This window comes from Temnothorax longispinosus, chromosome 8 (genome assembly GCF_030848805.1).
Source record: "Temnothorax longispinosus isolate EJ_2023e chromosome 8, Tlon_JGU_v1, whole genome shotgun sequence".
Taxonomy (NCBI): domain Eukaryota; kingdom Metazoa; phylum Arthropoda; class Insecta; order Hymenoptera; family Formicidae; genus Temnothorax; species Temnothorax longispinosus.
The window spans coordinates 9,927,656-9,948,821 of NC_092365.1; the positions used below are offsets into that span (position 1 = coordinate 9,927,656).

A 21,166-nucleotide genomic window follows, 5' to 3' on the forward strand; every position below is an offset into this window, starting at 1 on the left:
CGAATCCTGTGCCGGACCCGAGCACAACTCCCGGCACAACAATTTTTTTCCTTTATCATAGTGAGAATTCCCACTGTCATCCATGCCGGTTGAGAACTCTTTTTATTATACTCCTCTGTGCCTAGAACTTCCTGCGCTGTCTCCTTGATCATGCACTTGAGATTGTCGTACTCTAGCTCTACATTCTCCGTGCTTTCCTTACAGCATAGCTTATCTTCTAGTCTGCGCTGGAATAGATCTCTGATACTTGGTTGATTAAGGAGGTAGGTTTTATAGCGCACCGATTTATAGTTAGCTATGCTTCCGTTCTCCTCTTGCTGTATTATCTCATTCATCCTCCTTCTAAAGAGACATATTACTCTCGCCGTCACTAGATAGTGATCTGATTAACAATTAGGTCTCTGTTTCACTCTGCAATCCACACACTTCAGTCTCGTGATCTCTTTCTCATAATTATATGATCAATAATCGACTTTTGGCACATTGATGGACATGTGGTCACTTTATTTACTCGATTAAAATGGATTGGCATTAATACGATTGGAACCGATAACGGCGGATTTAGATCAATCCGGAAATGCCGAATTAAAAACAATTCCGATTGATTTGTTATTAAAACCGATTCACTTCCAATCGGGCATCCGATTAACCAGATTGAAAACGCATTCATTCTGATTCAATTTCACCAAATTTAATGCGGAACCAATCCGATTCAATCGGTCATTTTCAGCAGGGCAGTGTTACACAGTGTCTCTTGCTGGAAAGCATCCACAATTAGCATTGTTATGCTTGCATTGACGAAATTTGCACTCCTGCTCATATAATAGGCGCAACGGCTATCGAGAAACTGCCGTGGTTGTGATATCGTTAGTCGATTGCAGGTGGTGATTCAAAACTTTCGAACGATTGTCTCAAATTTCACACTAATGATTCACATACGAACGTTGACGAGCATTTATGTAACATACTACATACATACGATCTGTCCGAAAACTATCAAACTCGTCAAACACTGACATATGTCATATTGTGCTCGTTTCAGAATATCCACAAACCGATTCGGCTGCAACCGTTAAAAGCGACATCCAGCATCATTCTCACCGGATACATTCCTGAAAACGCGTCAAGGTATTCATTTTAATTACATACCAGGTTATGTGTAATTTATATTTCGTATAAAATTCATGTTGTGTGGAAAGAATATTCCTTAAATTATAACTTGTTAATAAAAAGCTGAAAGAACGCGAATCATTGCGAACTATTTCATTCTTGTTGGTTCGTGTATAACGCTATATATTCTGTACATTTTTGGAGTTTACGTTGAATTATCGATTAATTCTTTATGTCTTTTTGATACATATGTATTATTTTAAAAATTTATGATGTTACCCCATACAGCACATGTAGATACTGAGAATATTCGAAGGATATCGCAGCAGTATATTGCGTACCTCTCAAAACATTCGAGATACGTACTACAATTTACTGTAGACATATTGAGAAGATTTCTATGTCCGCCTTTTTCCAGTTTGTATTATATACTGAGAATATTTTGCAGAATACCACAAGTACTAATATAGAATAAAGGATAGAATGTGCACGGTATATATACTTATTATGTTAGATTAAATTAATAAAATTATGTTCGTTGCCTTCTGCACTGTGCTACGTGAGATATAAGGATCACTTAAGGAGACTTAAGCTGATCCACAGCGAACAATATCAAGGTTTAAGCATTTTTATCTGCATCTGCATCTCGCAGCTTCGCCTCTTATATTAAACGCGTGAGGATTTTTTATTACGAAAAAGTACGGCACGCAGTAGCCGCGTGGCGGCAGCGTGTGTTACTAGCGTGATGGTAGATTGAGTCAAATTGAGTTTATATAGGGTGAGTCATTTTAATCGACACAGGTAAATATCTCGAAAAATATGAAAGATACGGAAAAAGTTTCGGGCAAAAGTTATCTAAAGGGGAACATATAATTCCGATATAAGTCATGTCGTAGATGTCGTCGTTTTTAAGAAAGGCGACTAATTTCTTAAATGGAACTTGATTTTTTCCTTGAAATAAAAGTTGTACATCTTGTTGAGACGTTTTCAAAACACTATAATAAAGCCCTCTATCGTTAAGAATTTCCTGAGATATTTAAAATTTTATTATAATATTGTTAAATATAAAATATAAAATATCTCGTGAAGTATTCACTTTTCTATGACTTTACCTTTATTCCCTTATACGTAGAATAATGAAAAGAAGCGAATAATAATATTAATTATTACATTTGCACTTTTGCAAAATTAAATGCGTCTATAAAATGCAATCAAATTTTTTAAAATAATTTTTTCTGGTTTTTTTTAATACAACAATCGATTTCTTTTTCGATTTCTATTATTCTACGCATAAAAGTATGAAGGTAAAGTTATCAAAAAGTGAATACTTTACGAGATATTTATATTCATATTTTATATTAAAAATATTATAACAACATTTCAAATATCTCTGGAAATTCTTAACGAAAGAGAGCTTTATTATAGTGTTTTGAAAACATCTCGACGAGATCTACAACTTTTAATTCAAGAAAAAAATTGAGTTCTATTTAAGAAATTAGTCGCCTTTAAAGTTTCTTGAAAATGACGACATGTGCAACATGACTCACGTCGGAATCATGTGTCCTTTTTTAGATCATATGACTTTTGTCTGAAACATTTTTATCTTTCATATTTTTCAAGATATTTGCGTCGATTAAAATGACATACTCTGTAAATTCTGAGTCGTATAAAAGAATTTATGAAAATAATATATACTACTGTAAAATATTACAAGTACGTATTAAGAATTTATGAGAAATAATATACTACTAGAGATATTAGGAGTAATATTCGGAAATATTCGGAGTATATTATATACAATACGTATATTTACAGTACGAGTGCAGAACATTCGAATGATATCATGTGCTGTACGGGACATAACTGGTAAAAAATTTTTGACGTAGAACTACGTCTTTGTCGACAGTAAGTAGGGGGTAACATTGGGAGCACAGATACAACGAAAACATGCCACACTTTTAACGTTTATATCTTCGAAACTAATAATCGTAGAGTAATTATTAATACGTCATTAGATAGCTTATATAGTCCCATTTCCTCTTGAAAATTTCAAAAGTCTCAAAAAGCTAAATGAGGAAGCCGAACAATATTATATTATAAGCAAATAATTATGCTCAGGTCTTAACCACTTTCAATTTTGACAATTTAATATCAATTATTGGCAACTTTTCTAATTCCATTATATTCTTCAGTCTTTTTTACCTCTGTTTCATATGTATATAATACTTTAAGATTTGGTTAATTAGACCCAGCTTTATTAGACTTCTATGTATGTACATATTCCTAGCAAATTTTAACGTATGTAATTCAAGAACTAATCAACTACATTTTAAAGAATTATATATTGTGGCGGTCAGCTGTCCGCCACGACGCGCGACGGTGCGCGCGCGACGACGGCAGTAAGACGGGAGGCGCGCGGCGCGAGCAGCGGCACGGTATCGATCGGCCGGGCAGTTCAACGCGCGCCCGCTACGCGGCACATCGCCGGTCGATTCTCTCGTAAGAAAGATTCAACATCGACCTCTATATAAGGGGCAACCCAGCGGGGTTTCTTTAGCGATCAGCTCACCAGTCAGGGTGTGCTACTACCAAGGCCCCTGACATAATCTCTTTTGGAGACGGAGCGTGCTCTTCAAGGCCTCCGTTTGATACGGAGCGAGCTCATTCCGGGCCTTCGTTTACACCTGCTTTGCAGGGCATTAACTCTCCGCGGTAAGAGTCGACAGAATCCCTGCCGTGGAAAGATTTCCTGGGTCGTTTACGACCCAGCTCACCAGACAACACCGAGACCAAGGCGCTGCCTTCTCTAACTCCGATTCCGACTCCGATTCCTGCACCTGGGACCACGACGAAGGGTCTGTTCCTGATCTCCAAGGTGGATACTTTCCTCCCGTGAAAGCCACACCTCATCGACCGGCCAACTCGAGTACCACATATCTAACTCCAACCGGAGCACTCTGTGGTGACGCACTCACTGGCCTCGTCTTCGAGATTTACCGACCGGCCAACCCGAGTACCACGCATCTAACTCCAACCGGAGCACTCTGTGGTGACGCACTCACTGGCCTCGTCTACAAGAACGTCAAGACTCCTCTCCAAGCTCGGCCTCAGCGAATCTAACTATTCGGGACGGATAATACGCAACACACCGCGTTAACACTACACATTAATCTTCTACACAAATCACACAGTCCACCTATCCGTACACATCCAAGAAATAATTTACCTGTACATACATAGAGCATGAACAAACCTAGCGAGATTCTACCTAATTGAATGACTGGTTTTTGTGGGAACCGACGCACCTTAACCTAATCCTAACCAACAACCCCACATATATGAAATAGGGGTAGAAAAAAGACTGAAGAATATAATAGAATTAGAAAAAAATTGCCAATATAATAAAAAAAGTGTAGAAATTACAAATTTGTACATTTTTTCGCTTAGGGTAACTCCGGTATTTACGCCGCGCGGGGTTTTACGCCGCAGATGTCAGAAAAAATAGAAGGAATGAAGGTACTTGCTCGCAATTATTCTGTTATGTGCCTTTATGCCATATTAGTATTGTGTTGTAATTTCTGTTATTTACTGTTAATATTAACGAAACTGTCGTGAGTTGAATCGATTTCTCACCGTAGTAAGAAGCGCGATCTTGTGTTACGACCTTTTTTTTGTTTTGGAGGAAGAGGGGAAATGCCTCGCGCATTCGACCGGGGGCCGGCCCCGGGGTATGTGGGGCTTGCACCCACTAAAACCCTTCTCCCTAAACACCGCACTATGGACTATAGTCACGACACGCGGAAAACACGAGGTACTACTTCACGTGCCACAACAGTCCTCACGCTCGAGGCGACAGATACATATACTAGACCAACGACGGGTCAATCCAGGAAAGCCCGGATTCCAGGAAGGGGAGGCGAAGTCCCTAGTCGAATGGCCCACACGTTCGTGTCGCCATTCGACCACCTCGGAGACCTCTCATGATAGTGACCGCGGGCAGTCATATCATTGAGGGGTGTCTTCATCGGGTGCGGGACCATTCCCCCATGGGAACCGACACCCCAAGGAAGGACGCACACGAACCAGGACGCATACAAACTATACAAACAGGAAGCCCACTCTATCCGGAGAGGGGTTCAACGCTACAAAACACGAGTCCGAACGGACTCGCCAACGAATAGGATATGACCACTGAAAAATTAGACCAGACTCTTCTGGTCCACATTATACATAGCCAGCTGAGTATTCCTTAGCGGAGAAGAAAGCTGCGCCCCTCCCCAAGACCCACCCATATGGGAGGGTCCAGGGAAAGGGCGCGAAGACATTGCACCAGGGAGAGTAATCCCCCCCGCCGGACCGCAGAAATCCACCAGGGGGGCGACCAACCGCGCCCGGCCGCCACGAAGAAGCTCCAAGCCACCATTGCCGAACAATGGTGCCGGAGCCCCAAAGCAGTGAGCAGCCAGCCGCGGCCGACCAAACCCCAGCGAACCCCACGACCCAGGCGGTGGATACCCCGGAACAAAAAAAACCCGGCGAACGATGGATAAGGCACAGGGAACGCACGCAGGGCACGGAGCCACCCCAACGGCACGGAAGAGAGCGACGACCGCCGGCCGGCCCCGAGCCACCAATTCCCCCCCTCCAGGGATCCGGCATTGTCGCATCAGGTGACCCCCCGGACCCCAGGAGAAAGGAGGCCCGCTACCAGCCGGCGCCCCGCCGCTCCAACTAGCACACCGAGAAAAGTCGCACGCAAAGTCGCACGCAAAGTAACTAACAATAGATCGCACACCATAAGTCGCAATAACATTCACGCATTAGGACGTCACGCATCGTCCTCGCTTACAATGCCCTCGACAATTCTGCCGACCCCGAGGCCCCGTTGCCTCCTTCGTTCGTCTTCTTCCTTCTACCTGAGCACTCTTTCCGCGAAGGTGGAGAACGCGCTCCAGGCCTCGCGAGAGCCGCACATGTGTCCCACTACTGTAGACAAGGTCAAGTCCTGACCCAAAACCGCAGTCAATTCTCCCCGTTCGAAGTTCCAGAAATGTCAGGAAGCAAGTGTGTGTTCGGCCGTATCTTCGGTCTGGAGGTAATAATAGCAGATAGGGGACTCCTCCTTACCTATTCGATGCAGAAAGGCCCTAACTATGACGCGCTCAAATGTCTTACCGACCTCATTCAACAGACATATGGCCCGAGTCTTGGGCAACTCTCCAGGAATGGTCTCATCCTTAGGAATAAAGATGAGATCTGCTAATTTCCAACTTGGTGGAAATATTCCATGTTTTAAGAAAATGTTAAAACACTGTGCCAATCGACCGATCATAGCTGGGGGTAGTTTTTTCAAGACAGTGGCCCTGAAACCATCCGGACCGGGAGCCGTGCTCGTGTTAGTTTTGGCAGCAATGGCTCTCGCTACCTCTTCCTCGGTTACAGGAACACGATTCTCTTCGCAATTCCCTAGATCGACAGGGACAAGCGCATTACCCGGTGGAAAGAGCTTATCTAGCAAATTACTCAAAATGCTAGGTTCGAGAGTGGCGGTAAGGCCGAATGTTGATTTTCGAAGCCTGTTCATGACGATCCTATAAGGCAGACCCCAGGGGTCGTCGTCGAGTGTGGCGATTAGTTCCTGCCACGCCTTCGATTTGGCCCTACGAATTTCTCGCTTTAGCTCCTGATCGGCGAGGACATACGTCGTCCTTTTCCGCTCCGAGATCTCTGGAATATCCCCAGGACGACCACGAATCCACGCTTGCCTGGTTTTATTAGCCACAGCTCGAAGCGAAGCGATATCCGCGCTCCATCAATACGCGTGGGGATTACCCCGTCCACGCGAGGAACGTCGAAGACGAGGAACGGCAGCTTTGCAGGCATCGGTAATGCAGCGATGTATCCAACGATCTGGTATCACATTTACCATGGATTTCTCATCACTAGGAGTAACGGCGCATGTCCATTCAATTGAAGCCCTGTAAAAGTCAACGTCTATCTTCTTGTAATTCCAACATTTGGAGTGCGGGCGTACATAGGGCCTACTTGTCGAGTCAGTGACGGAGAAAGTAATGTAGAGGTGTTCCGATAGGGACGTAATGTCCTCGCGGACTGATCAATTACGAACATCGCGAGACATATCAGAGAAGGCCCACGTGAGGTCGATAACGGAGCTACCTTGGTGACCTACAAATGTAGGTCTACTTCCCACATTCATTAGTCGCAGATCCATTTGTGAAACCCAGCCATTTAATAAATTTTCTTTAAAATTAGTTTGTCTTGAGCCCCAAGAGCGCGCGTGGGCATTAAAGTCGCCACAAACGAGTAGTCTATATTATTTGCAACGGTTGAGCACATGTTCGAATGTTTGTCTAGAAAAAGCAATCCAGTATATTAGGTTCGCCAGTACATATAAATAACAACTTCAAAAAATTACTCGACCCCACTGGCCATTACTTCTTTATTCTTCCTCTTCACAACGTTTCGGCCTCAATCAGGCCCTTTTCAAGTGAGAAGTTATACATTATACATCAAGCAACAATCAAATCACGCGTCGCCAGACGCCGCGTCCAAACCAGATCGTGCGCACGCCAAAAATAATTGTTGCATCAAAGGAGTGAGATTGTAAAACTCGCGAACATCGCTAGCGTAACCGTGAAGAAACTTATTTTCTCCACACGGTCCGCAACGTGCCGTATTCAAAGTCGCAAGTGCAACTCAGTGCGACTCATGCGGACGACCCACGTACGTATGGGGGGGGGGGGGAGGTTATGAGTTATAAATAGTTGATATGCATTCCAGAATCATCGTATGCTTATTCTCACGTACGAATGCAAGCGTTGTTGTTAGCGACACAGTTGTTACTGTGCCCGTTTTTTTTTTTTTTTTTTTTATAATTTTTGGTCATATACATGCGAAAAATAATAAGAAGATTAATCGAAAAAAATTAGATAGAAAAATAAGTTTTCAAACCGTACGATGACAGACCTCGGTTCGTCCTACAAGGACCCAGGGGATGCGATGAGGTGGATCTCGCTTCACGTGAAAAATTAGAAGCTCATGTGGAACATGTTTTCAATGCCTTTTTAATCTCTATAGGATCGGCCTCTTTTTTGGACAATTTTTTTAGTTTTAGTGCTAGAACATTTTTGTCCTTGTCAGTGGGTTGAACTACGAAAGAGATGGCGTTACTCCAGCGCCTAATATTAGGCTTCCGGTCCCGATGAGGTTTCAACATAAAAACTCTTAAAGTTTGATTGTTGACTTGAACAGAAAGATCACGTTAAAATAAAATGGGGAGGTGTTTATAATATATAATGGTGATTTATAACAATTTAGAACATCTTGTAGAATTGTTAAAATCTTCTTATACTTTTTATTATTTTATCTTAAAAAAAGACTTTGTTATAGAAATCGCCAAAATTCCCTTTAAAGGCTTTTATCTTAACCCAAAATAAAACTTTTTATAAAATTTCATCGAAATTGGAGGTAAACCGTTTTCGGAACTCCGCCCCTTATTCCTTCAAACTTTACTTTTTATAAAAAAGAAATGCAAAAGTTATCCTTTTAATTACTTCAAAAATTTTCCTTTTATTATATTTATGTATTTACAGAGATCATACAAGAGAAAAACAAGTAGAAACTTGCACATTGCTTCCTCATAGTTTTTAAGTGTGCAAGTAGAAATAACTTGCACATTGCTTCCTCATAGTTTTTAATTGTGCAAGTAGAAACTTGCACATTGCTTCCTCACAGTTTTTAATTGTGCAAGTAGAAACTTGCACATTGCTTCCTCATAGTTTTTAAGTGTGCAAGTAGAAACTTGAACATTGCTTTCTCATAGTTTTTAAGTGTGTAAGTAGAAACTTGCACATTGCTTTCTCATAGTTTTTAAGTGTGCAAGTAGAAACCTGCACATTGCTTCCTCATAGTTTTTAAGTGTGCAAGTAGAAACCTGCACATTGCTTCTTTATATTTTTTAAGTGTGCAAGTAGAAACCTTCGCTCACGTGCTTCGTGTTATGCCTTTTGAAAAATGTCGTGACGATAAATCGTCTTATTGGCTCCAAACTGCCTAGCGACCATGCTATTGGACGAAATACTTGCGCTCACGCGGCTGTCACGCGCTTCGTACCTGCGAGCCGTTTGCTCGAGAAAAGAAAAGAAAAAAGGGGGAAATGTAAATATACGCGTTTTTTCAGACATTTCGAGCGTTCGAGGACGATCCCTGCTTTCACTTTCCAATCGTCAATTCGCAACAAATATTATTTCGGAAATATTCGAGCACGCGTTCCGCACCTGCGGGAACGAGCTTTCAACAGTATTAAATATCGTAAAAATATCAAGATTCTAATAATTTTCGAATTATTGAAATTAAAGTTCAACTTTGAATAATGAAAAATTGAAATTTCTTTTGTGAATTAAATTTCAAGGAGTTGACTGGATTTTAAAATTGCATTTAATTGATTTTAGATAGAATTTAATAAAATTTTAATTTGAGATATAATTACGAGAGATACACGATATTGAAGATTGGAAATTTGCGATAATAAATGATGACTTCTTATTTTCGATATATTTTTAAAAAGAAAAATTGACCTTAAATTAATTTAAAAATTAGTAAAAACTAAGTGAAAATAATTTATATCACGATGTAAGAGTATTAAGGAGGTTGGCGCGTTTACTATATATAGTATAATTTTGTTTTCTTGATTAATCAGTGTAAAGCTAGTCTCAGAAATGATTTATAAACAACATGTTATCATTGGGATAGATTGATAGAAAAAGCGTAAAAATCGCAATTTTGTCCCATTTTTATACTTAACCTTTAAACACCGCACTGAGTTCCCGGGAGAAAAAAAGTTTATATATAATTATATAATATATATGATTATATAATGATTATATGCAGGGGTAAAAGTCATAGTGGTATAAGTCAAATTTTTTTAAATTTTTTCTTGCGTGGATAGATGCAATCTATACAATATATAAATTGCATCTATGCCATGCACACGAAAAAATATTTTTAAAAATTTGACTTACACCACTGTGGTTTTTACCCCTCCATATATGAAATTTGGTACTTTATACAAAATTATATATGGGTCCATATATTATTATCTATGTATAAGCATATATAATTCCAAATATAACTAAATATGAACAATAGATCATATATGCACTCATGTATGAATACATATAAGATTTATATGGAAGTATATATAATCCTATATGATTATATATAATTTCATGTAGCGTTATATATAAAAAGCAAAATCTTTTTATGTATTTATATATGATATCATATATGATTATATCAAGCGACGCGGTAGCGTCGCGACGCCAAGTACATAAAAAGAGAGTAAGCTAGTAGACGATGCAAGTAGCTTATCCGGAGTTTTTGGGCCGATCGATTTTCTGAATAAAATATCTCAAGAAAGAAAACTGCAATCAAAAATCTGACGACAGTTTTCTAATATAATGTTGATACGAGCTTTCGATTGCGACCAGTTTGATTAAGATTGGTGCAGTCAATACTGAGATCTCGAAATCTCACATGTCAAAAAGTGAATTTTTTCGGCGATATCAGATTTCGGTAATTCTTCAGTTTAGCTACAGCAGCACAAAAAACGATGAATTTAGGCTCATTCGACGCGTTTTTGCACGAAACGACCGAATCTGGCAGAAAAAAGTGTTGCTCTGCCCCGCGACGCGAGATATTAATCGTTAAAGTTTTTTTTTTTTGGAGTTTGTTCTCTCGGTCAAGAGAAACTTAGTGCCTTCGGTCCCACCCCGGAACCATACGACACAACGATGCTTAACCCAGATTGTGATTATCTTCTTAGCTAGATGATCTTTCCTATCCTTTTTATATAGTTATAGATACTTCTAATAGTGATCTATTCCTTTCTCTTGAGCGTTCTTGTGATGTCGATTTCTTCATTGATTCCTCTCCGTCTAAGGTCCCTGTCTAGTATCTCCCTCTCCTCGTCATACCTGTTACATTTCCACAGCACGTGATCAATACTCTCGCACTCCTTGCCGCAATCGCACCTGGCGTCCTCTATATACCCCTTTCTTGCCAGTGACTCATTTACATTGTAGTGATTACTCCTCAGTCGGTTAATAAGAGTTATAAAATATCTTTCTTCATTCATCCCATGAAACCATGGTTTTTTCCTTTTCCTTTTATAGAAATTTTGGAAATAATATATGCCTTTATAACTTGCATCCTTAACTATGGAATCTTGAGTTTTGTTCCAAATTTCTTGTCTGAATCCTTGTCGAAAATCCATAAATGGAACTTCTATAAATTCATCTTCTTCCTCTTCTGTCGCTTCTTTCGCCAATTTATCTGCTGCCTCGTTGCCTTTTATTCCCACATGTGATGGTATCCACACGTAGACTATCCTTTTCTTTTTTTCTTTAGAAAGTTTATAATGTCTTTCTCTAATTTCACTAATATATCTGTTTTTGTATACACTAAGATGATTATTGTTGATTGCTAGTAATACTGCTTTGGCATCTGATAGGATTGCTATATCACTTGGTCTGTTGTCTGCTTCATTTTCCATAATTTCTAAAGCAGCCTTGATTGCTATTGCTTCTGCGGTAAACGTCGAGCAATTCTTCGATATACTAATATTGTACGCCTCCTCCTGTTCTTCTATCACTACACTCGCTCCCAATGATTTGCCTCCTTTCTTCTTCGATCCATCCGTGTATATTATGGCGAATCCTTCTTCTAAGCCATGAGTATTTTTAATTTTTTCTATTAGTTGAGCATCCGTCACTTCCTTTCTCTTACGACAATATCCAGTACTTACATCTATGTTTACTTTTTGTGTAACCATATCATATTCCATGTCGAATATTTCAAATTTTCTTCTCGCTCCCATCTTCTTTCTACACCATTTAATTCTTCTCCATGCCTCTCCTATAATACTTCTTTGGTGTAGAGGTTGTCTATATCTAGCATAGTCTTCATTTTGTACTAACTCTTCGATTTTTGTACATAAGTCTTCCTCTCCGTATATACTAATCGTACTTAGAAAATTTCTAGCTAATAGTTTTGCTCTATCCCTGAGTAAAGTTACTTTGGCTTCCGCTATGATAACATTATTTGGTGTACTATTTCTATACCCTAACGCTGTACGTATTCCTAAATATTGGGTTCTTTCCATTTTTAGTTTTTGATCTGCTCTTTTTGGGAAATATACAAAACTTCCATAATCGGTTATTGATCTAATCAAGCTTTTATACAACATTAAAGCTGTATTAACTTCCATGCCTTTAGATTTTTTATTCAAATACACCATTAATGAATTTGCTTTACTGACTTTACCTTTTACTTTTTGAACCTGTTTCATAAATTCTAGTTTATTGTCTAGCCAAATTCCTAAAAATTTCGCTTCTGTCTGCGCATATATCTTAATATTGTCTAATTCTATATAAGTATTATTACAGCCACCATGTTTTGAGAATTGTATCAATACTGTTTTTTTTGGTTCTAGTTGGAGTCCTAGCTCTATTAATTGTTCATTAATACTATTCACAGCCTTCTCTAATATACGTTTATTATTGTCTCTATTATGTCCTTTGACATATGCTGCTATATCATCTGCAAATTGTACTGACTCATACTCTATCTGTTCTTTATTCGTTACATTAGATGTATATAACGCGTATAACAAAGGGCTAAGTACTGCTCCCTGCGGTAAGCCTCTATAGACTCTTCTATGTTCGGATTCTTGTCCGTTAATAATAAATTCCGTATCTCTATAATATAACCATTTACCTATAAACTTTCTAATATTAACTGGACATTTAAGTTTCTTTAATATTGCCATTAATATACTATAAATTACATTATCATATGCTGAGGAAACATATAAAAAGGCTGCTAGAACATATTGATTTGTATAAATACCGTTCCTTATATCTGTTGTTAACCTGACCAAATTTTCTGCGCACGACCTGCCTCTCCTAAATCCATTTTGGTCCCTAGCCAGCTTGTTGTTTCGTTCCGCCCACTAAACCATTCTTTCATTCACCATATTCTTTCCATGATTTTTCCTACACAAGATGATAGAGCAATTGGTCTGACTTTTTCTTTTCCAGCCTTGTCTATGAACATCGTTTGGTATTTCCTCCAGTCTTCCGGGAACCAGTCTGTAGTTCATACTTCATTGCATATGTCCAGCAGTACTTCCTCCATTTCTTCCGTTAAGTCCTTCAGCATACAATATTCTACTCCGTCTCTTCCTGGGGCTGAATTTTTTTTATCATTTGTAATGCTTTTTTTAATTCTTCCCTTGTGAACTTATCTTCCAAGCTGTCTTTTGTGTTTTGATTTCCTTCTTGGTCTATCATTTCTACTTGAACACTTGGAGGTGCTAATTTATTAATTTCTTTTCTTATTTCTTCTTCTCTGTTTTTATCTTTCCAGCTATTCCAGTTTATCTTTTTTCTTACATTTTTGAAAATCCTCATTTTGTTCCAAACATACGTCTGACTCGTAAATCTATTTATTGATGCACAAAAATTATCGAAGCTCTCTCTTTTCTTTGTATTTATGATCTTCTTTGCTTCCGCTTTTCTCTTATTATATTCTGCCAATGAATGAAGATCTTTCTTCTTTTTAAAATTTTTTAATGCTCTTTGTCTTCTTGTTATTGCCTCATCCCACCATTGAACTTTTCTTCCTCTAGGTTTTTCTTCTGTTCTTCTTTTTTTCTGATCCTCTGTTGTAACCCTTCTGTCTTCCGTGATGCTTTTAATAGTTGATTTAAATATCTTGATAAAATTTGAATATTTTTCTTCCCTGTTGATCTTGTTTCCAAATAGTGTTTCTTTGTATTCTTCCATGTTGTCCTGGATTATTTTATTCATTGTATAATTATACTCACTCCATCTAGTTTTTTTAGTCGAGAATTTATTTGTTTTCTTCCTGTAACTTTCAATTTCTGTTGTTAATCGTAATAATACTGGATGATGGTCTGAGTCCCAAGTATCATTGATTTGTTCATATTCAATATTATCATATATTTTGGTTGAAGCGAAAAACAAACCCAAATTATTTGAGCGTTGCCCTATTGCTCCCATTCTTGTTAGTGTATTTAAATTGACACAAATGTAATCATTATCATACATATTTTCATATAAGTATTCTCCTTGTTTGTCTATATCCTGACGGTTCCATAAAGTATGATGAGCATTAAAATCGCCTGCGAATATTGTCTCTAAATTTTTTGTCTCAAATTTGAGTATGTCCTTTCAGACCCTATCTGTTATTTCTCCCGGTCTTTTATATATTGCAATAACATTAAATTTTTCTTTTGTGTTTATAGTTCTTATACCTATAATATCAAAAATATCGTTTATTCTTTGTCAGCCATTTATAATTTCAAACTCTATATTTTCTTTGATACTAATAGTAACTCCTCCACTATTACCTCTACTTGGTTTATTATATGATTTAAAACCTGGTATATAAATATTATTTTTGTTACTTTGTTTCTGTAAATAATTATATCATATTCTTGTGCTCTTTTTATTATCTCATTTTTCTTACCATGAAATCCTCTACAGTTCCAATTAATAATTCTTAAGTTAAATTTTTTAATATTTTAATAGCGCTGTGCAGAGTCCACGCGGGCTTCCACACGCTCTATCTGTTGCTCTTGTTCTCTTTTAAATTTCTTCTTCATATCGCTAATCATTGTTCTTTGATTATACATCTTTTCCTCTAGTTCTGCTTCCTTTTTTTTCCGTGTTACATTTCGTCTAAATTTGTAGTTAGCTCCCTGCTTTCTTATTTCTTGTTCCTTTGATTCTAGTTCTTGAATCATCTCCAATATAGTTCTTCTAAATTCCAAATTTTGTTGTGCGTAATGGATTAATTTCGCTGCCAGATTTGTAACGACCTCGTCATTTAGTCCTACTTCTTCCGAGGTGTTCTCCGATTCTTCCTCTGATGTCACCTTGTCCCAGCCTTCCGGTTGTTTTTCTGCTTTCTTGAGGGCTATACCTCTCTTGTCTTTTGTGATTTCTTCTCTTCTATTGTCGAATTGTTTGTAATAGTCCTCTTGTTTATTTTTCTGCGCCATTAATTTGTTTTTATATGGGCTTGTTTTCTTTCTATCCTCTTCATATGTTATTACTCTTCTAGCTGCAGGTGGTTGTTCCCATCTTCCCTCCATCTCTCGTCTTGGTTGAGTAAGTTTTGGCCATTGATTCGGCGATTCGTATCTATTGTATGTTTGCTCTTGTATTTTATCTTGTTCCTTTCCTGACAATATCCTTTCTGCTTCCATACGTGATACGTTATTCAAACCCATAGCTAGGTTTATGTTTTTGTTCCTTTCATATTCAAGACACTTTCTCCATGTAGATCTATGGTTACCTCCACAATTTCTACATCTTGTTTCTTTTGTACAGTTTCCATGAGCCAGGTCTCCACATATTATGCATCTTTCTTCACTCTTACACAGGGCTTTAATATGGCCATATCTGAAACACTTAAAACATTGTTTGACCGATGCTGTGAACGGTCTAATTTTTATCGCCGTTCTTCGTCCGAACATATCCATGCTCTTGCGGACTTTGTCGCCCATGAACGTAATTATCAAATTGCCTGTGTCCTCTTCCGTCAAAATCTTCTTTTCTTTGTCCCATTTTTTCCTATACATCCTTGAAATTCGGATGACGTCGTCATGGTCGTCCATCGACTCCCATAGCTCTGGGATGCTATCTCCCCAGTCCGAGATTACCCCGACAAATTTTGATCCTCTCTGGTCAATTTCTGCCGATATTCCAGTTTCTTTGGTTAATTTGTTAATTCCCTCTAAACAAAGATTAGCATTAGTACAATCATCGAATTTGCAGATCGCCGTTGTGTGCGATAACATTATGATATCCTTCGGGGAAATTTGTTCCCTTGTCGCAATTTTCCATATTTTAAATCTATTCTTACCTCTTTTGGTTTGTATATTGTCTTTATTCAGTCTTAGGACTAATCTATATGTAATGTTGGCCCCTTCTTTAAACTTAACCTGTTTTTGGTTTGCTAATTCCGATGCATCCAGCTCATTAATCTTTTCCAAAACACCCGCACGATTCTCAAATATCTCCCGTGCCGTTCTATTCGTTGATCTGCTACTGTCCGACATACTCGTATTTCGTTTATCTTTCACGCTAGAATTTATTTCTACGTTACACGAGGTATTCGCGTGTTGCATCACGTCCGAATCTAACGGTTCTATTTCCATCTCACTCGCCGTTTCATATCTAGAGTCTTCTGTGGTGATATTACCTGATTCGTGGATCATTCCTTCCGAGATTACGTCATCGTTACCTGATTGGTCGTCTTCCTTGTTGTCTATCTTCATTGCAGTCTGTTCCTGTATTTTGGCGCGCTTTTCCTTCGCCATCTTGTTCTTCGGCTCGACCAGATGCCAATCTCCCTCCTCCTTCGAGAATCCTTGTGTGTCTATAACTTCCACACAATCCTTTTCGTCGTCAGCCATCCTCTTCTTCTCGTTAATCACCTTGGCTGCTGTACTTTCCATTGCTGTTTTCTTTGCAGCACTCATCGGTATCTTTGTTTGTACTTTGTTTGTACTTTGTTTGTTCGTTCTGTTTGGCCTTCATCTTCCCCGGCCCCGAAAAAATCCTATTCCCCCCTTCACGGGGGGAAATTAACTTTCTCCCCTTTTCTTTCGCTATCCTAGCTATCGGTGATAACCCTCACGGATCCCCAAACTACTTCCCTTAGCTATAAATAAACCTAAAATTGGATAAAACTTTTCGCGAATCCTAGCTAGGTTAAAACGCGTGTGTTCGCTACGGCGGCCATCACGCAACTCCAATCGTTAAAGTTGACAGGAATCAGGTTATGATTTCTGTCATACCGACGACATGTAGCAACACTGAACGTGCCCTGCGGCCACATGCGCATGCTCAGTGGTCGCACGCGCATGTAAAACTGCGCCAATTTTAAATGAATCAATCGTGCAGAATAACCAAGCATCTTGATTCAAGCAGTTAGGTCTCACGCTGGGAGTTTCTTTAATTTAATTATGCGGGGGAAGCACACACACACACACACACACACACACACACACACACACACACACACACAACGGGGGGGTGCGAGGGGGGGGCCCTTCGGACATACACACACACGTGTGTATGTCCTGCTTTATAGAAGTTGTGATTTTCGTTAAAAAAAGCGTCATCTAATCTACATAGGTTAGATGACGCGCTTTAAACACTTAAATACTTTTAAAGCGCGTCATCTAACCTATGTTCATCATTGAAAGCTAATTGTAAGTGATATGTAAGTGATTTATTATTCTAATAAAATAGAATTAATAGATTTTTTAATTCAGCATGGAGTATTAGCAAATACAATTAAGTGTAGTCAGTGCGATAACAATATAAACATTAATAAAAATACATTAAAATATCGATGTGGAAAACGATATTACATAAAAAATATACATAAAGAACGTGTCTTCAAAATGTGCGATATAACATGTTTTTAACGTGCAGTACTTGGTCCCGGCTTCTCGGATGAGACTGGCTGGTCCTCGGTAATGGACATTGGAAGATACATCTCCGCGATTATCTCAAAAAAGGCTTCAATACGTTCCAGTCGTTTATAGGCGCGTTTGAACAGATATTCGGACAAATATCCAAGAAGGTGCTCGGATTTAGTTCCGTATCTTGGAATATTTGCCCGAACCTCTCTCCAAACACGCTTTATATGTTGAGTGTGTGCACCTGTAAATTGAAAAAATGTATTGGAATACAGTACAACATTAATAATATAATTAGCTATATATATATATATATTTAACATTTTTTACCACTCTCAGGATCGACAAAATTGTAGAAATGGTTCACTGTCAGATGTTGGAAGTCTTCATTGCTTAAGCAATTGTAAGACTTCCAACAATCTGACACGATCGTGGTTCCTGGCAGAATCCATTCCTTGATGCATGCCAGGAGTGTCTTTTCTGTCCGATCCTCGACTGAAGACCTTTTTTGAGTCTCGCTCGTACCCTCCAAAAATCCAATTACCCTTTAGAAGTCGGCCACGATTGTACTTGCGATGTCCAATTTTCGCCTCATCTATTTCAACTGTGTGTCCTGGGCCACCAAGCTTTGTACTATACTTATCTGCCCAGAACACACAGACCTGCAAGTAAAAAAATAATATTAAAACTATTTTTCGACATTAATTATTATACATTTTTCTTTACTATACAGTACAATTATTATTAACATAAATTAAGATATAATTACCTCTCGGCAAAAATTGAACCAATCTGTAATCGTGGCTGACGCCACGCCAGTCTCATCCATTGTGTCATCGTGACGCGGATGTCGAAGCATAAAAAAACATGCTACTATTTTACAAATAGTAGCGATGTCTAAATGACTTTTATGGAACCAAGTACCGGTTTTCGCACTTTTGTAATAATTGCACGTTTTGCAGACGCGTTTTTTATGTACATCTTTTACATAATATCGTCTTCCACATCGATATGTTAATGTATTTTTATTAATATTTATATGATTACCACACTGACTACACTTAATTGTATTTGCTATTACGCCATGCTAAATTAAAAAATCTATTAATTCGCTTTGGCTATATGTTAAGTGGGAGAACTCTAACAAGCCCAACATTATTGCACGTGTCTGCGACTTCACATATGACTTTAGCGCGTTTCATTTGTTTAATTCTACTTGTTATTTTGCACACTAGTTTCAAATTGGCGCACTTTGCATGCGCAGTGCGACCACTGAGCATGCGCATGTGGCCGCAGGGCATAGTCGTAGTCGCTGCATCTCGTCGGTATGACAGGAATCATAACCTGATTCCTGTCAACTTTAACGTTTAATATCTCGTGTCGCGGGCCAGAGCGACACTTTTTTCTGCCAGATTCGGTCGTTTCGTGTAAAAACGCGTCGAATGAGCCTAAATTCATCGTTTTTTGTGTTACTGTAGCTAAACTGAAGAATTACCCAAATTTCAATCACACGAACACACACACGCAAAGCCAGTTTGTCCCTCAAAATGCGTTCATACCGCTCTGGTCAATGCAACTGCATTCACACGTTCACATTCCTTGACGCTGATTGGTTATCTCGCTTATATGCAGATTGAATTTCGAAATTATCATAAGAGTGAAATTGATGTTAAATGATGTTGGTTAGTTATCTCAACGGCTTGTCAATGTGTGTCAAAAAAGGTTAAATTTGTTTCGCATTTGACAGTGCAAAATTACAGAAAGAGTTCCAAGAAAGAATTTTTCAAGAGAGAGAGAGAGAGAGAGAGAGAGAGAGAGAGAGAGAGAGAGATTGATTGATTGATTGATTGATTATATTTATGCTATAGTCAAAGACTTTAGGCAAATCATGAATAACAAATGTATGAATATATAAAAATAAAAATAAAATGTAAGGAATAGTATAATTGCCGCGGATGTACAATATGCTATAAATGAGAATAGAAATACAGGTGATAGGTACACCCCCAGCGAAGGATGCAATAGGTCTATAAAGAAATAGAAAATGAAATATAAGATTAAAGCATGCTACTCGTCCCCCGCGAAGGATGCACAAGGAAGCGATACATAAGTACCTAAACTAATTTCGCAAGCAAAAACAGATTACAAGAATAATAGCATAAGAACCAAAATGTAGCATAAATTGCTTAATATATGTACAGTGAGTTGACACCCTTAAACTAAATTGCGCTTAACCCGTTGTGGTCACATGGGGTCCAGTGGACCCCAGGCTTTTTTTTTTTATTTTTTTCTTAAAAGTATATTATTTTGAGAGTAAAACGCACAAAGTTTTTTTACTCTATCTCAAAAAATTTTGATGAATATTTTTGTGAAAAAAATCAAATTTCTCGAAAAAAAAATTTTTTTCTCGCGTTTTTTCAACATAAAAAAATTTTTTAAATTATTGGATTATCAAGAGGAAGTCATAAATTAATTCCAGTTCAAGGTTTGAGTCGATACATCAAAAAAGAACGCAAATGGAAACTGTTGTGGGGTCCATTGGACCCCGTGTGACCACTACGTTATTTTTAGGAGGTGTGACCACAACGGGTTAAGGGGATCCTGGAATGACAGTGACACTGACATTATCGGTCTAAGCAATATCTTTAAATTGGCTGAACAGAATGGAAAATTCTTTTACACGATTAAAGTACGCACAAAAATGTAGAGGGCTGTACGTCATTTTTTCTGATAAACTAAAAGAAAGAGAGAGAGAAAGAGAGAGAGAGAGAGAGAGAGAGGTACATTTACACAAATTTAAAAAATATTTTAATATATTTTAGTATCATGTAATATGCACTGTTCGTGGGCAGAACGGGCAAAACCGGATCGAAAAGTCCTTTATTATTTTGCAAGTTTCTTAATAATTAATGAGAAATTAACACAGATACGTGAATCAGAATGCGATTCGACGAGATGAAACAGCCCAACGTTCACGTTTTGTTAGGTGCGTGGCGAGGCATTGGAAGGAGTGCATAACAACGGCTATACATGAACGACATTCGTGCGTAGCAATTGTTATTTATAAAGCGCTCCTTCTAATATTTCTCCGCACGAGTAACAACGTGAACGTTGAGCTGCTTCTCTTCGTCAAATCGCACGGACGCATCCTGATTCGCGCCAAAAAACCAAAAAACAGCCTTATTGACACCCCTTCTTTTTGGTTCTAAAATCGAAAAACGCATTACACAAAACCTTTTTATACCAAGTTTTATGAATATCGGTCAAATACTTTCTAAAACGAAATTATGCGTGCATGCTTTGTCGTCAAAGGGTAAAACGAGCTAAACTTCGCTTATTCTAACCATGTTCCCACCACTTCAGGATGAAATAAATGTCATTTTTAACATCCTCCGTCATTTTTAACCTCTCAGGAGTACCCTTACTTTCTCTCATCACTGCACCTCAATCACACTATCCTCAACCTCTCCTCCACTTTTCCGACTTCCTCCGATCCTCCTCCACAGGCTCCTCCAC

At 38.5% G+C, this 21,166-nt stretch overlaps 1 protein-coding gene and 1 pseudogene across 1 annotated transcript in view; one reads left to right on the forward strand and one right to left on the reverse strand.

Moving 5' to 3' along the window:
* Window positions 1–926: 926 nt before the first annotated feature.
* LOC139818258 (galectin-4) overlaps window positions 927–21,166 on the forward strand; it is a 115,770-nt gene continuing 95,530 nt past the window's right edge. Inside the window, exons 1-2 of the mRNA XM_071786876.1 lie at window positions 927–959; window positions 1,043–1,128. Coding sequence (XP_071642977.1) covers window positions 927–959; window positions 1,043–1,128 — 119 coding nt within the window. The remainder of the gene's footprint in view (window positions 960–1,042; window positions 1,129–21,166) is intronic.
* Window positions 17,312–18,817, reverse strand: LOC139818019 (uncharacterized; annotated as a pseudogene).